At 43.7% G+C, this 15,196-nt stretch overlaps 2 protein-coding genes across 3 annotated transcripts in view; both read right to left on the bottom strand.

Annotated features, from left to right (window-relative positions):
- Positions 1-2,762: 2,762 nt before the first annotated feature.
- Positions 2,763-4,551, bottom strand: LOC116517311 (myeloid-associated differentiation marker-like). The gene has a single exon (XM_032230187.1). The coding sequence runs from the start codon at positions 4,351-4,353 to the stop codon at positions 3,478-3,480; it is 876 nt and encodes a 291-aa protein (XP_032086078.1). The 5' UTR covers positions 4,354-4,551; the 3' UTR covers positions 2,763-3,477.
- A 3,468-nt stretch (positions 4,552-8,019) lies between these two features.
- Positions 8,020-15,196, bottom strand: part of SEPTIN12 (septin 12) — an 89,361-nt gene continuing 82,184 nt past the window's right edge. For both annotated transcript variants that reach the window (XM_032230137.1, XM_032230138.1), the window contains 2 exons: positions 11,715-11,766; positions 8,020-9,243 (listed from right to left, as the gene is read on the bottom strand). In XM_032230137.1, coding sequence (XP_032086028.1) covers positions 9,054-9,243; positions 11,715-11,766 — 242 coding nt within the window. In that variant the 3' untranslated portion in view covers positions 8,020-9,053. The remainder of the gene's footprint in view (positions 9,244-11,714; positions 11,767-15,196) is intronic.

The raw sequence follows: 15,196 nt of genomic DNA on the forward strand, positions 1-15,196 counted from the left end.
ATAGCACCGGGATGGGGGCACTGGCCCTCTACTGGTTCACCTCAATAGGGCCGAACCGGCTGAATGCCACCACTTATTGAAGGGCAGAAACAAATTACGTTGCAGATCAAAAAAGTTTGTCCTTGATTATTCAATAAAATCTTTATTTTCTAGGGAGGTTTTTTTGTGGTATGAGATCAGCAGAGATCCTCTGGGTTTAGCAAAGACCCCATGGCAAGCGTGCTTAGAGATTACCGTGTTTCCCCAAAAATATGATAGGGTCTTATTTTCTTTTGTCCCACGAAATAAGCACTTGGCCCTATTTTTGGGGATATCGTATTATTTTTGAGGTGCAGGAAGTGATGAGCGTGGTCACCTCATGGCTGCTGCTGTGTTGAGGGCTTATTTTCAGGGGAGGGCTTATTTTAGCACATGCACTCAAAAGCCCGATTGGGCTTATTATCCAGGGAGATCTTATTTCCAGGGAAACAGGGTAAGCTATTTAGCCAGGTTCACCTATCTCGCTAATGCTGCCTTTGGTTTAGCATGCAGTGTGAACCAAATCAAGTGATTCATTCAATCAATCCTGGTTAAAATAGGCCAGGGACTGTCAATCAGACTCAATCCGTTCATCCCCATCCCAACGATTTGTGTGAAGACTATATGTGTCACTGTATGCTTTAGAAATCTATAAGAGGAACATCCAACTTAGCGACTTTTAAGACTTGTGCATTTCAACTCCCAGAATTCCCCAGCCAGCATTGGAGTTAAAGGTTGGACATCTCTGGTTTATAAAGAAGTTAGATTGGCTGGAAAACCCACCCACTTTGTTGCTTATTAGCACAACTGAAAATATTCAAGAATTAAACCGCTCCATAATATACGCATATTTGTGTCCATAATGTGTGGCTATGTGCATAATTCCTTCATCTGCTGTTTATCCAAGACCCTAAATGAATTGCAAACCGGTGGTGGGTTCCGGATCCCGTTGCAACCAGTACACTGCAATGGGGCCAGGCACTGGACCTGCGTACCCACTGCCCACGACACTCCAGCTGTTCAGCGGGGCATCGTGCAAGCGTTGGGTCAAATACAGGTAAGGAGAGCAGGCAGGTGGGTGGGCCGTCCGGAGCACCGTACCGGAATGGTATCTGGTGTTCCCAGCAGGCATCGGTATGCCCATACCAGAGTGTACCAGTCGTATCCCACCACTGTTGCAAACTCAGTACAACGAAGACAAAGTAAGTCTTTTTTTATTTAAACTACATCTTGACAACTTCATGCACATGTCATTTTCTTGACAACACAACAGTTGTAGTTTGCCCTTGTCTTCTGGGATGTTTTGTGACTTCCCAGCTTTGTCTACTGCAGGGCTGTCAAATTCCCAGCCCATGGGCTGGATGCGTTATGGGCTGGCCATGCCCAGGCCCAATTTAGTGAAGGGGGAAAAAGTCCCAATACCTCATGTGACACCACCATGAAGACAGGAGTTTGACGCCCCTGGTCTACTGCCTTGGGACTTTCCGGTGGTCTACTACAAAGTTACTAACAAGCTGAGGTTGAGATCATCCAAGCCCAGGATGTTATTAGTACCTATTGGTGTTTCATTATCTTTATTACAATCTTAATAAGGGTAAGTATAGATTTAAGAACTAATGAATAACAGATTGGTCTTCTGAATGCATGTGACATTGATTTTATGTTGCATTTCAGCTTAGCATGTTGTATGAACTCAGCACCCAGTTTGTAAACCAAGGAATTTGGCTTAGCTTACAGCGTGAATTGGACCCACCAGATGTTCACACTTAAGCAACCTTGGCTGATCTCAAGGAAGCTTGGCTAGTAGTGTAGAGGAATACAAGAGAGATTATGGAGACATTATGCAGAGACATTTAGAAAAAGCATGAGCTCAGTCTGGGGACATTGAGAAAGGGGCTTAAGACTGCCCTAACTTTTGCTTTCTTTGGTCTAAGAGTGAGGGAAGGGAAAACCCTGTCTTTCAAAAGACTTCATCCATAAATTCGCATTCTACTATTTCTTCTGGTGTTTGTTTCCTGACTTGGCCTTCCTGAAGAAAGTTTCTTTATCATACTTTGTTTGCTCAAACTGAGCTGATCTGTCACTTAATAGTTTAAGATCATATTGTTCTAACAACCGTCACATTATCTTCTCCAAAGTCATCTGTCTACTCCTCCACTTTACCTAGATGGAGGACTAGGAAAATATCCTACAGATGTAGTCTAAACCAGAGGTCTCCAACCTTGGCAACTTTAAGCCTGGGGGACTTCAACTTCCAGAATTCCCCAGCCAGCTGGCTGGGGAATTCTGGGAGTTGAAGTCCGCCAGGCTTAAAGTTGCCAAGGTTGGAGACCCCTGGTCTAAGCTATAAAGAAAAACAAGCCCCATATCCATCATGTAAAACAGGGGTGTCAAACTGTCGGCTTGTGGGCCAGATGTGTCACATGCAGGCCACGCCCACCCCAGCTACACGAAGGCAAAAAACATCGCGATAAATCCCCTGACATCAACGTGACATGGCGAGTTTGACACCCGTGCTGTAAGAAGACAAGGGCAATCCACCTCCATATTGTTGCCCGCAAAAACATGACCATGTTCATAAAGTCACCAACAGTTGAATTTGACTCAGAAGAGATCCTACCTTCATTTTTGTGTCTGCCTATCAGGAATAGTCCATAGGACAGATCTTCATACAGGATCAGATCATGTGGCTAATACTTAGGTGGGAGATCGTCAGAAATGAACTCACGCAGTTACCAAGAATGTATCCAACTTGATGGAGCTTTTCCCTTTTTATTGCCAATTGTGGTTTATTCAACAATCCATAATCCAACAAGCCATGTTTTAGCTGACTGCTTAGCACAGCAATAGAACCCCCCCAACTCCATATTCTGCAGTGATAATATCTCATATTTCATCTAAATTGAATAAGATATTCTGTTGAAAGACAAAGAAAACATTCCTGTAGAACACATATGAAGAAAAATTTGTGCCCTCAGCTCAGTGCGATGATTAAAGTTGTCTTCAGCTTCCTCCCCACTCCTGATTTTCCCTCTTTGCTCATAATCTTCTCACTTCTCACAGCTAGAGTTTAAAACAGAGGCTGGAAAGATTATAGCACGCTGGTTTCTCCAAAATCATTTTAAGGCCCTGAATTGAACTTCTAGTCACACCTGAAGGACTCACATCTAACCAGGGTGTAATTCACAGAGGTCTTCTTATTGAGTAAAGATAGGGGTCAACTTTTTTAAGGAAATGAGATCAGTCCATCCAACATAACCGCAAGTATAAAATAGAACAGCCCAAAATCTAAATCGCGTAATTATAAGGTTAGAAGTACCATCACCGCCATCACCTCAGATATCTAACACCTCTGCTACTCCTGGAGCCATGCTTCCTAGATCTCAGCAGGTCCAGCAGCACAAGCCAATGGGGTTTCCACACGTACATGTATGTGGAAGAAATGAGTACACGAGTCATCTATGCCGGTGTGGCCACAAAAACCATTTTGTAAGAATAGGCAAAATCCACGATGTAGGCAATGAGATTGAAGAAGGAGAGAAAAGTAATTCCCAGGTGATTGTCCCAGGCAGCACAGGAGCCCATCTTATTACATGAAGATCTTGGACGATCCCAAAAGCTGTAGTAAGGCCATACAACTACCACTGTAAGATACATGAGAACAGCCAAGATGTTGTAGGCAATGAGAACCTTCTCCACAGGGATGGGCAAGGAACCAAGGCACCGTCCAATGGTGAGAATGATGATCACCATGGTTAGAATGAAGCAGATGGAGTAGACAAACACACACCATTCCAAACCAGGAGCATACCTGTAAAAGGAAAGGTTGTCCAGCAAGGAGAAGATAAGACAAGCTATGTAGGCTTCAAATATTTTCAGAAGGCCAGGGATGGTAATCAGGAAGTTGCTGAGCTCCCCTGCTTTGGCCCGGGTGAGTCCTACTTCTACTGCATAGGCAATGAAGCAGAGGCAAGACATGATGGTAGCCCCAATCCGATAACCACAGCTGGTGCCGCTGCAGAGAGGTATGAAGGTTGCTGGGTAGATGATGGAAGTTGTGAAGATCATCAGAGTGGCCAGCATGGAGAAGGCAGAGGTGAAGTCCTGCCAGGAAAGAGGCAGGGCGGCATCCAGGCTGATCAGCTCCACAATGACCACAAAGATAGAAATGATGAAGCAGAAGCACCAAGTAAACATTGACCAAGCCCCATAGTTTAAATTGAGGAAATAGACAGCTGCTAAGCTGAAAGCGGTGCAGGAGAAGAATATCTCCAACAACCGAATGATCCCCAGCGGAGAAATCAGGGAGCGGCTATTGAATTGAAGAGCTGGCATGGTGACCCCTTCGATGCCAGCAGGGCAAAGAGCCCACAGGAAAAACTTAAGGAGCCCAGCAAAGCGTCTCAAGGAGCTGATCAGAAAACCTACGAGGGTGCGGTACGGCGTTAATCTAGGCACCGTCCCAAAGCAGAGGCACGCCCAGCCGGAGGGATGGTTGAAGGTCTCAGTGGAGGGTGGAGCTCTTCCATTGCTTTAGGGAGTTTCCTCGAAGCGCTCAACTTTGGCTAAATCTGGGACAGGCCAGGGAAATGAAGCAGCAGCAGGAGAGCTGCTGATCTGCTAACAGTCCTTCCCCGTCAAGCTTTCGACACTGGAGTTTTCTCACGGAAGAATGCAAAGTTGATGACATTGATTTAAGGAGTGTTCGCCTAAGGGAAGAGGCAAAGCAACCCGCCCTGGGTGCCAAACTGGTGTCCTCTGGATTGTAGCCTTTCACTGCAAGCGGTTTCTGATTCAAAGCAGGAAAGGGCTTGTGCGGAAATGAGAGGCAGGTAGATGATTAACGAGACTGAAGTTGATAAGGTAACGCCACCTGGCAACCGGCTGCACCTGCCGTTGGTGCAGCGAAGCAAATGTTTCAGGCCTTCATCTGAAGCTGGGTGGTGGTGGTGTTTAAAATGCTACCTGTATGATCCAGGTGATAAGAGATGAAAGTGGAAAAGGTTTTGGGCCCTCCTCAAAAGCTGCCTCCCTTTCTGGATTGTGCGTCTCCCTTTTTCAAAAAAAAAATGCTTTCTAGTGAAGGTAGAAAAGTCACGTTGTTTTGCAATCAGTCCAAAGTACACCCACCTACTCGCGAGTTCTGATCATAGGGTCAAAAGTGATTTACATGCTTTAGAATCTTTTTGATTCCCAATTCAGATTTAATCCAAAGATCTTGATAGGCACAGAAGAACTGAGCTGAGTTGTTGTTTATGAGAACTTGCACTTCTTGTTTGCCGGATATCCCATAATATTTGGCAAAGAATGCGTTGGCCTCTTTCTCCCTACCATCACACCCACTTCTAATTTCTTCTGACCCTGGCAATGGGAACGTCCATATCTCTTGAAAAAAGCTCAACTTATGAACTTTGTCCTAAATGCATGGCAGAGAAGTAACAAAGCCTTGCCTCTTGTGTGAAACAGCAGGGGAACTGTATTGAGATTCTCTGTCATCCAGGTCAAGGTGCTTTTTTCAGGAGGCAACTGGGCTTTCTTGTTTTTTCTTTGAAGACCTTTCACTTCTCATCTAAGAAGCTTCTTCATCTCTGACTGGATGGTGGGGAATGGAAGGATTTATACTCCTTGCAGACAGCTGGTCATTTGCATCCTTTTAGAGGGTCATCGAAGCACTTGGAGGTTTATCTGTGTCCTCAGGGTCCCCTGAGTTAATGCTTCTGATTCCTGCAGTCTGCATTCCTTTTTTCCTCTGGAAATGCATTCCTACTCCCACACCATTCCAAGGGTGTTCATCCCAAATTATATCCGTATTTCTCTGACTATAAGACATACTGGACTATAAGACACACCTAAATTTACAGGAGGAAAACAAGGGGAAATAGTTTTTCCCTCGGTGTGTCACGTTTTCACCCTCCCTGGCCCCAGAAGCACTCTGCAGTGCTCTGCATGTTCTGTTTTCACCAAAAATGGACCCATTTTTGCCAAAAATGCACCAGTTTTTGGCTTGCAGGGTGCTTCTGGGCATCAGGGAGGGTGAAAATGCGATGTGGAGGGTTCAGGAGCCCCAAAATAGGCCCGTATAAGGTCTATAACACACCAAAATTTCCACCCACTTTTGGGGGGGTGCGTCTTATACTCTGTAAAGTACTGTAGCTAAACGTCTGTAGAGATTCTCAGTCATCCAGGTGAGGGTTGTCCCAAAGGTGCTTTTTCAGTTTTCAACCATGACCTGGATGACTGAGAATTTCTACAGACTTTGAGCTATACAATTTGGGATGAACTTTGATGAAAATAGTGTGGGAATAGCAATGGATTTCCAGAGGAAAAATTGCAGACTACAGGAAGCAGGAGCACCACTCAGGTGACCCTCAGGACACAGATAAACCTCTAAGCGGCCTCAACGACCCCCTAAAAGGATGCAAATGACCAGCTGCCTGCAAGGAATATAAATCCTTCCATTCCCCTCTATCCTGTCAGAGCTGAAGCAGCTTCTTGGATAAGAAGCGAAACGTCTTCAAAGAAAAAACAGGGAAGTTCAGTTGCCTCCTGAAATAGCACCTTTGGGACAGCAGAGGAACTGTTACTAGTTCTACTGTAGTGTCAGCTACGGCATTTCTTTGCCTTCGCCTAAGACAGGGGTGCCAAACTGGTGGCCCTTGGGCCAGATGCATCATTTGCAGGCCACACCCACCCCAGCTCTTCGAAGGGGGAAAAGTCACGTGATGGCGTTATTCCTTGAGGTTGACACCTGTGGCCTAAGGCAAGTGTCAGTCTCCCGTAACATGGCCTACCTGGGCCTTGAGTGTCCCCATGTCCCAGATGAGAACAGAAAGCTTATAGTTGACCCTCAAAGATTTATACCCTCGTTCCCCTTTTCTCTACATTAATGACTTTTCTTGATTTGTTCTGTTTATGGTAGCTGTGCTTGATTTGTGCTGTTTATTGTCGGCTATCCTTTGGCCTTGCTAATTTAGATTATAAGAATCATAGTCCTGACAGATTTATAGAACACTAGATAACTCATACCCTGTTACACTATCCTTTCAGAGATATTAAGAATTAGAATAACAGAGTTGGAAGGGACCTTGGAGGTTTTCTAGTCCAACCTCTTGCTTAGGCAGGAAACCCTATACCGTTTCAGACAAATGGCTATCCAACATCTTCTTAAAGACTTCCAGTGTTGGGGCATTCACAACTTCTGGAGGCAACTTCTGTTCCACTGATTAATTGTTCTCACTGTCAGGAAATTTCTCCTCAGTTCTAAGTTGCTCCTCTCCTTGATTAGTTTCCACCCATTACTTCTTGTTCTACACTCAGGTGATTTGGAGAATAGTTTGACTCCCTCTTTGTGGCAACCCCTGAGATATTGGAACACTGCTATAATGTCTCCCCTAGTCCTTTTTCCCATTAAACTAGACATATCCAGATCCTGCAACCGTTCTTCATGTGTTTTAACCTCCAGTCCCCTAATCATCTTTGTTGCTCTTCTCTGCACTTTTTCCAGAGTATCCACATCTTTTTGACATCGTGGCAACCAAAACCAGATGCAGGATTCCAAGTGTGGCCTTACCAAGGCATTATAAAGTGGTATTAATACTTCACAGAATCTTGATTCTACCCCTCTGTTTATGTAGTCTAGAACTGTGTTGGCTTTTTTGGCAGCTGCTGCACACAGCTGGCTCCTATTTAAATGGTTGTCCACTAGGACTCCAAGATCCCTCTCACAGTTACTACTACTGAGCAAGGTACCTTTCTTTAACTAAACAGAAAAAGAGGTAGGCAAAAAAAGCAACAGGGAACTTATGACTTCCTTTCAGCTTCACCATGGTTGATTGTTCTGCAGCAGTCCATAGTGAGTCTACCTGATCAGCAGAGAGCTAGGGTGGATCTGATCTACTTGATCTCTAATAGCTGATGGAGGGGGGGCAGTCTACCGATCTCTGGAGATCCGTTCTACATTGAAGTTAAATCGCCCCCGACAAAAAAAAGAAAAACTCCAAACCTTCTAAATTGGGATTTAATGTAATAACTGGAAAGACTCACAAGTTGACCAAGATGAGCCCTTCGCTCAGGAGTGTCAATGTCATGGAGGGAACCAAAAACTTGGGCAGTTGAGCAAAGTCTGGAAAATGGAAAAGCTTTCCCAGGTCTCTTCTTCTGCACTGACATTGGACGAGGCTGGAACTAATCTTCTGCATTGTTCCAGACCCATGGATCTCAGGATGAGATATATCCAGAAAGAGCATTCCACAGTCAAAAACTCAAAACATTGTACAAGGTGACACAGGTCTCTTGGGAGAAGATTGCTTGTAATACGCAATGTTCCTCCTGTTGTCTAATCAATTTCCAGATGAGTAATTTAGGTGCTGTCAGTCAGCCCAAGTCACATAGGAATGTTGGCCCTTCACCTGAATATCGTATTTCCTCTCCTACCTTCTTACAGCTACCAACCTCCCAGTTTGGGACAATCTACCACGTAGAAAGAGTCACCACTTGGGCTAACAGAATTTGTGAGCTCCATGTTTGACCTGACGTAAAACCTTCGGGGTCTCTCGCCCGCCACCCCCCACCCCATAAGTGTGACAGGGAAGTGCCACCGAGCTGCTAGCTTTAGGATGAAACTAAGGAAAGAATTAGGATCTGGGATAAGGAAGGAAGGAGGTCTGCTAGGGACAGTGGGCCCACATCCAAACATCTGAACCTGCTTCCAAGGGCAGCATGGAGGTTTTTCTGGAATGCAGCATAGAGTTTAGCAGAGAAGCAGAGGTCACCAAAAAGATGGTGCCGATGGCAAAGAATGTGAACAGGTGGGCTAAATGGCCAGCCGTTCCAGCATTGCTCTTCTCTCCAAATTGTGAAACTGGATGAAAGACAGATGGAAAGAAAAGTGTCCAGTAGTGGGGCATAGATGCTGAGAAAAAAACATGAGGGCTACAGAGGGACTTTGATGTCTTCTGGGATCATTGCTCCAGCTGATTTTTTTTCCCCCTCCACAAAAAAAAAGAAGGAAGGAAGGGGAAACCAATCTGCACCGGCTACTGGAGGGGTGGTGGGGCTGAGGCGGTGCAAGGGAGGCCATGTTGTCCCTGTGGCTCATAGGTGAGAGAGCTCAGTGACAGCCACTCGCCACCTTTGGCCAGCCGGTTGCTTTCGTTGAGGCGCTGGATGCGGTATTGTTCATAATGTACACTGTGGGTGATGTCCTTGAGATCCTGGAGGTGAGACCTACAGAGAAGGAAAAAGGGGCATCAGCAAAATCCTTCCCTTCCTCATCATTCGGTTAGGACTGAAAAAGCTTCTTAGATCAGAAGCAAAACACTTTCAAGGGAAAACAAACTCAAGAAAGTCTAGTTGATTTTTGGAAAAGCAAGGTCAACCATCACCTAAATCACAAATTATTAAATTAAAGTAACATCTTTTTTTTAAAAAGAGGAAATAAACTAACAAGATCTACTATAAAGAAAAGGAAAGAAAGAAAAGAAAAGAAAGAAAGAAGTGAATTGGGGCATACCAGGGCTTGTGACACTAAATATATACCTACCTCCCTGGATTAAGCTGATAAGGAGGAGGATCTGTGGCTTAATGGTTAAGACCTCTGCCTAAGATGCAATACAGCACAGGTTCGAATCCCAGTAAGGGTATGGCTAGCTGATGAGAGCTAAATAGCTTGAAATAGATCTATACTAGTCTCCCTTTATTTATTTATCAGCACAATAAAACAAAATGTAACAAAAAGGCAACAGTAAAAATATTGGGTTTCTGCCTGGATGGTCTCTTGTGACGAGCCGAAGGACAGAGAATGGAAGTAGTGATCTTCCTCCCATAATTGGGCATATCGGGGGTTGTAAAAATCTAATAGATACCTTTCACCCTGGCTTCGCTGATAACGGATAAGAGCCTGTGGCCTAATGGCTAAGATGTCTGCATAGTATGTAATATAGCCCAGGTTCAAATCCCAGTAAGGGTATGGCTAGCTGATGAGAGCTAAATAGCTTGAAATAGATCTATACTAGTCTCCCTTTATTTATTTATCAGCACAAATGCAACTATACATACATACATACATACATACATACATACATACATACATATATATATATTCTGAGGTTTTCGCGGGTGTTAGTATGTAGGTCTCTAGTTGTTGGGGTTTTCTCCCGCGTAGAATTGGAGATGTCTTGGCGACGTTTCGACGAAGTCTCATTCGTCATCTTCAGGCGGCTTCAGGCTACTTCGGGCTTGGTGTTTCCAGGAGTAGTCTACTACTCCTGGAAACACCAAACCTGAAGTAGTCTGAAGCCGCCTGAAGATGACGAATGAGACTTCGTCGAAACGTCACCAAGACATCTCCAATTCTACGCGGGAGAAAACCCCAACAACTAGAGACCTACATATATATATATATATATATATATATATATATATATATATATATATATATATATATATATATATATATATATATATATATATATAGTGTGAAGATCCAACAAAAGTCAATTCTGTTAGAGGGTTTGAAACCCATAGAATAACATCTGGCTACCCACATCTGGCAATTCCCAATAGAGAAGATAACTGGTACTCTTCTGGCAGCCAATATTGAAAACCCTGTCCCAGAAATAGTCTGGAAATGAAACTTTAATTGTAGGACACTCAGGAGTACTAAAAAAATAGAATGACCCTCTTGGCAAACTACAGATGGAAAGATCTGGTCTTTTTAAATGTGCTTAAACTTAAATATTCTCTTTCTGGTAGAGTTATGGCCTTGGAAGAATTGTATACTTCTCACCAAGAAGGAGTAATTCCAGTTGCAAGCTAGGGCTAATCTTTGTTATAGCAGCAGCTGGAATTGCTGGGTCCCCCTGTTTATTTATTTATTATTTATTTACATCCAGTTTTTATTATTTTATTAAACCTTATTAAACAACTCAAGGTGGTGAGCATACTAGTACCCCTCCTCGTATTTTCCTTCACAACCATGAAGTGGACTGAGTCGAAAAAGAGCCCACAGCCACACAGCTGGTTTTCATGCCTCAGGTGGGACTAGAACTCACTCTCTCCTGGTGATTGCTTCAAAGTCACCCAGCTGGTTTTCATGTCTAAGGTGGAAACTAAAACTCACAGTCTCCTGGTGTCTCCTGACCCAAAGTCACCCAACTGGCTTTTATATCTAAGGCGAGACTAGAACTCCCGGTCTCCTGGTGATTAGCCCAAGGTCACCCAACCAGTTTTCGAGTCAGAACTTGAACTCATTGCCTCCCAATTTCTAGCCTGGTGCCTTAATCCAGAGATGGGGAACTATGGTCCCATTATGACTTGTGAACTTCAACTCCCAGAATTCCTGAGCCAGCTTGGGAATTCTGGGAATTGAAGTCCATAAATCATAAAGGGGCTGTAGTTCCCCACGCCTGCCTTAATCCCTAGACTAAACGGGCTCTTATTAGCTGACCTCCTGCTACTCAGTTACTCGAGTAAATATAGATTCAGTAAAAAAAAATACTCCAGGTATCCTCCACAATATTAGTCCAGAATTCCTGCTGCAAATACAGAATGCATGCCAAAGAATGTAGCCAGAATGATCATCAAAACGCAAGGCTTGTGGCTCTCCTATTTCCTTTCTGATTGGCTGATCAGGTTTCCAAACACATCAACCTCCCTACAACTCAAAAATGATTAAGATTCCCGAACCAACAACTTACCGGATTAAGAGATCCCGCAGCAAAGGAAACTCACAGTGGGCTGAGTTTTCCACTGAAAGAGAGAAACACAGAAATGCATTTCGAAGATATGGGGATAAAAGAAGGGGGGAAATTCAACGGGAAAGCAATGACCAGGGGATTTCTGGGAGCGGGCCAGGCTCTCTGCACTGAAGAGGGACAATTGCATTGAAGTGCACGAATGGCCATAGTGCTCAGCTGAGACAAAAGCAGCATTTCAGGCATCTAAATCAGGGGTCCCAACCTTTTGGGCACCAGGGACTAGTCCCATGGAGAGAGGTCTTTCTGTGTACCAGAGGAGGCATGATTTCACATGCTGCTTGTGTTAGGCCTGCAGCCATCTTTTCTTTTGGATCTTTGGCCTGCCACACTTTCTTTTATTCTGCTATGCCTTTTTCTATTGTGGGAAAATGGGAGGGGGGATTGTACGGAGTTAGATATTATGTAGCCATAACAACATTCTTTCTAAAAGGCCAAGGTCATCCTTTGTCTCTGGATCTCTGCACCTGACCGGAATTGGATGGGTGGAAACTGCCAGCATGGCAGTGGGAGATTGGACCATGTGATGGACTTATGGGTGTGGAGGCAAGATCTTAAACTTTCAACTGGGTGGGAAAAACAGGGAAGCTTTCAGATTCGGGTTTTCCCAGATGTGCCAACATGGCTCTCTTAATAAATTGGAACTTTGAGCAATACTTTGCCTTGGACTCTGATTAAATTTTGGAAGCTGTTTGGAACCCTGACAGCCTGCATCTTATGGATGGGGCTTCGCTTGCTTGCACAGCCCGGTTTCTGGCACCAATCCACGGACCAGGGGTTGGGACCCCTTATCTAAATCACAAATTATTAAATCAGAATAACAGCAAATGTGTAAAGGGGACATACACTAAAAAGATCTAATGTAAAGAAAAGGAAAGAAAGAAAAAAACCAAAAGTGATAAAAGAAAGGAAAAGAAATAGAACAGAGAATGCAGGTAGTTCTCAATTCCCAACCCCAATTAAACCCAAAATTTCTGTTGCTAGGCCAGACATCTGTTAAGCAAATTTTGCCCCACTTTATGACCTTCCTTGCCACAGTTGTTAAGTGAATCACTGCAGCTGTGAAATTAGTAACACAGTGGTTAAGTGAATCTGGCTTCCCCCATTGACTTTGCTGGTCAGAAGGTCGCAAAAGGGGATCACGAGACCCCCAGGACACTGTCACCGTCAGAAACGTGAGTCGCTTGCCAAGTGGCCAATTTTGATCATGTGACCATGAGGATGCTGCAACGGTTGTTAAGTGTGAAAGTGTCATAACTCACTTTTCCAGTACTGTTGTAACTTCGGTCACTAAGCACAGTTGTAAGCAGAGGACTACCTTTAATAACAAATTTTTAAAGGACATAAAAGCTAACAAAATCTACTACAAAGAAAAGGAAAGAAAGAAAAGAAAGAAGACAAAAGTGAATGGGAAAAAAAGGATAAGAAATAGAACATAGAATTATAGGACTAAAAAGGAACTTAGAGGTCTTCTAGTCCAACCCTCTGCCCAAGGCCTCAGATCTTATGCCATCCTGGTCAAATGATTGTCTAGTCTATTTGTGAAAACCTCCAGGGACAAGAGATTTTCAAAAATAGAAGCAACAGAAAGAAGGCGCTTCCAATTTTCTTTGCAGCAATTATAAAGACAAAGCCAAAATGAGCTTCTACTCTACGCTTATAAAGACAGGCTCTTTTTTCCTTCCTGTCATTCATTTTTTTTCCTAATCAAAAGAATCATAAATCATGAATTCATTTTGTTCCTGTTACACTCAAAATGTCTACAAGGCATTTCTAATTGGCAATAAACATAGATATTCTCTCTCTCCTGTAATCAAGGGAGTCCATTTAACCATCTCAGCAAGTTCCTAAAACCATCAATGGGTTTTTTTAATGCAAACATTTCCCTGCTGTTTCTGTTATTTTGCGCCCTCCACCCTCTCCAAACACAGAGACATCATTTCTAGTTTGCCATTCAAAAAAATATTATCTCCAGGGACTTCAGGAAGTGCATAACTTGGTCATCCAAGCAGAAGGATGATGAAGAACGGTTGCAGGAATGGACTACAGTATGTTTAGTAGTTCTAGTCCAGCCCCCTGCTCAAGCAGGGGATCCTATACCATTTCAGACAAGTGACTGTCCAGTCTTTTCTTAAACATCTCCAGTGATGGAGCACCACAATTTCTGGAGGAAAGCTATTCCACTGGTTAATTGTCCTCACTGTTAGGAACTTTCTCCTTAATTCCAGGTTGCTTCTCTCTTTGGTTAGTTTCCAACCATTGTTTCTTGTCCTGCCTTCAGGTGCTTTTGAGAATAATTTGGCCCCCTCTTCTTTGTGAGAGCCCCTCAAATACTGGAACACTATTATGTCACCCCTAATTCTCCCCCCCCGCTTTAGACTAGCCAAATCCAAATCCTGCAGCTGTTCTTCATATGTTTTAGTCTCCAGGCCTTTGATCCTCTTAGTTGCTCTTCTCTGAGCTTTTTCCAAAGTCTCAACATCTTTTGTAATATGGTGACCAAAGTTGATTGCAGTATTCCAGGTGTGGTCTCACTAGGGTTTTAGAAAGTGGTCTTACTACATCACATGATCTTGATTCCATGCCTCTGTTTATACAACTAAGGATTGATTGTATAAGCACCTTTGGGACAATTGTGACCTGGATGAAGGAGAATCTCCATAGATCCTTGAGATGAAAAAAACAGAGTGTGCACATTAATCCTTTGCAGAGACATGGCTGATTACAAGTCTCAACCTCTTTTTTGTAGTATGGTGACCCAAATCAGCTGCAGTATTCCAGGTGTCGAAGAAGTTGAAGAGCGGAGAATTCATCCATCTGATATTTCTTCCCGTTCAAATCACACCTTCCCTAAATTCACTCAACTGCACAAGTCCTCGTTTCTCTAGCTATTTCTTCTGCCGAAATGTTCGGCTTGAGCCATCGGGTCAAATTTTGGAATTCACAGGCAACGATTTGAACGTCTCGTGTCTTGATGGGAAGAAGTCTCTGCTGAACGCTAGAGGGCACTGGATATCTAAATATTGCCTTGTCAATAAGTGGGAAAAATGTAAAGCTACTGTGGTTTTAATCAATGGTCAGACTGCAGTTCTGATGCTTGTTGAAAAAGCCTACAGGGAGCTGCCCAATGCCAATCAATAAAAGCAATCCCCCCCCCCGCTCTGTGAGTTGTTAAGTGAGTTTTTTAACTTTTCTTGCCACTGTGATTAAGTGAATCACTGAAGATTTTAGTGGCTGTGTGAAAATCACGAGTCACTTTTTCCAGTGCTGTTGCAATGGTCACTAAATGAATGGCTGTAAGTTGAGGACTGCCTGTACCTTCAGACATTCTAGAAAGTTTTGTCTGGTGTCACATACCAAGGGTACATTGTTCTGTGTAGAATTTTAACAGTGTCGATCTTAGTCTTTTTCACCACGTGTTTTCC

This window comes from Thamnophis elegans, chromosome 14 (genome assembly GCF_009769535.1).
Source record: "Thamnophis elegans isolate rThaEle1 chromosome 14, rThaEle1.pri, whole genome shotgun sequence".
Taxonomy (NCBI): Eukaryota; Metazoa; Chordata; class Lepidosauria; order Squamata; family Colubridae; genus Thamnophis; species Thamnophis elegans.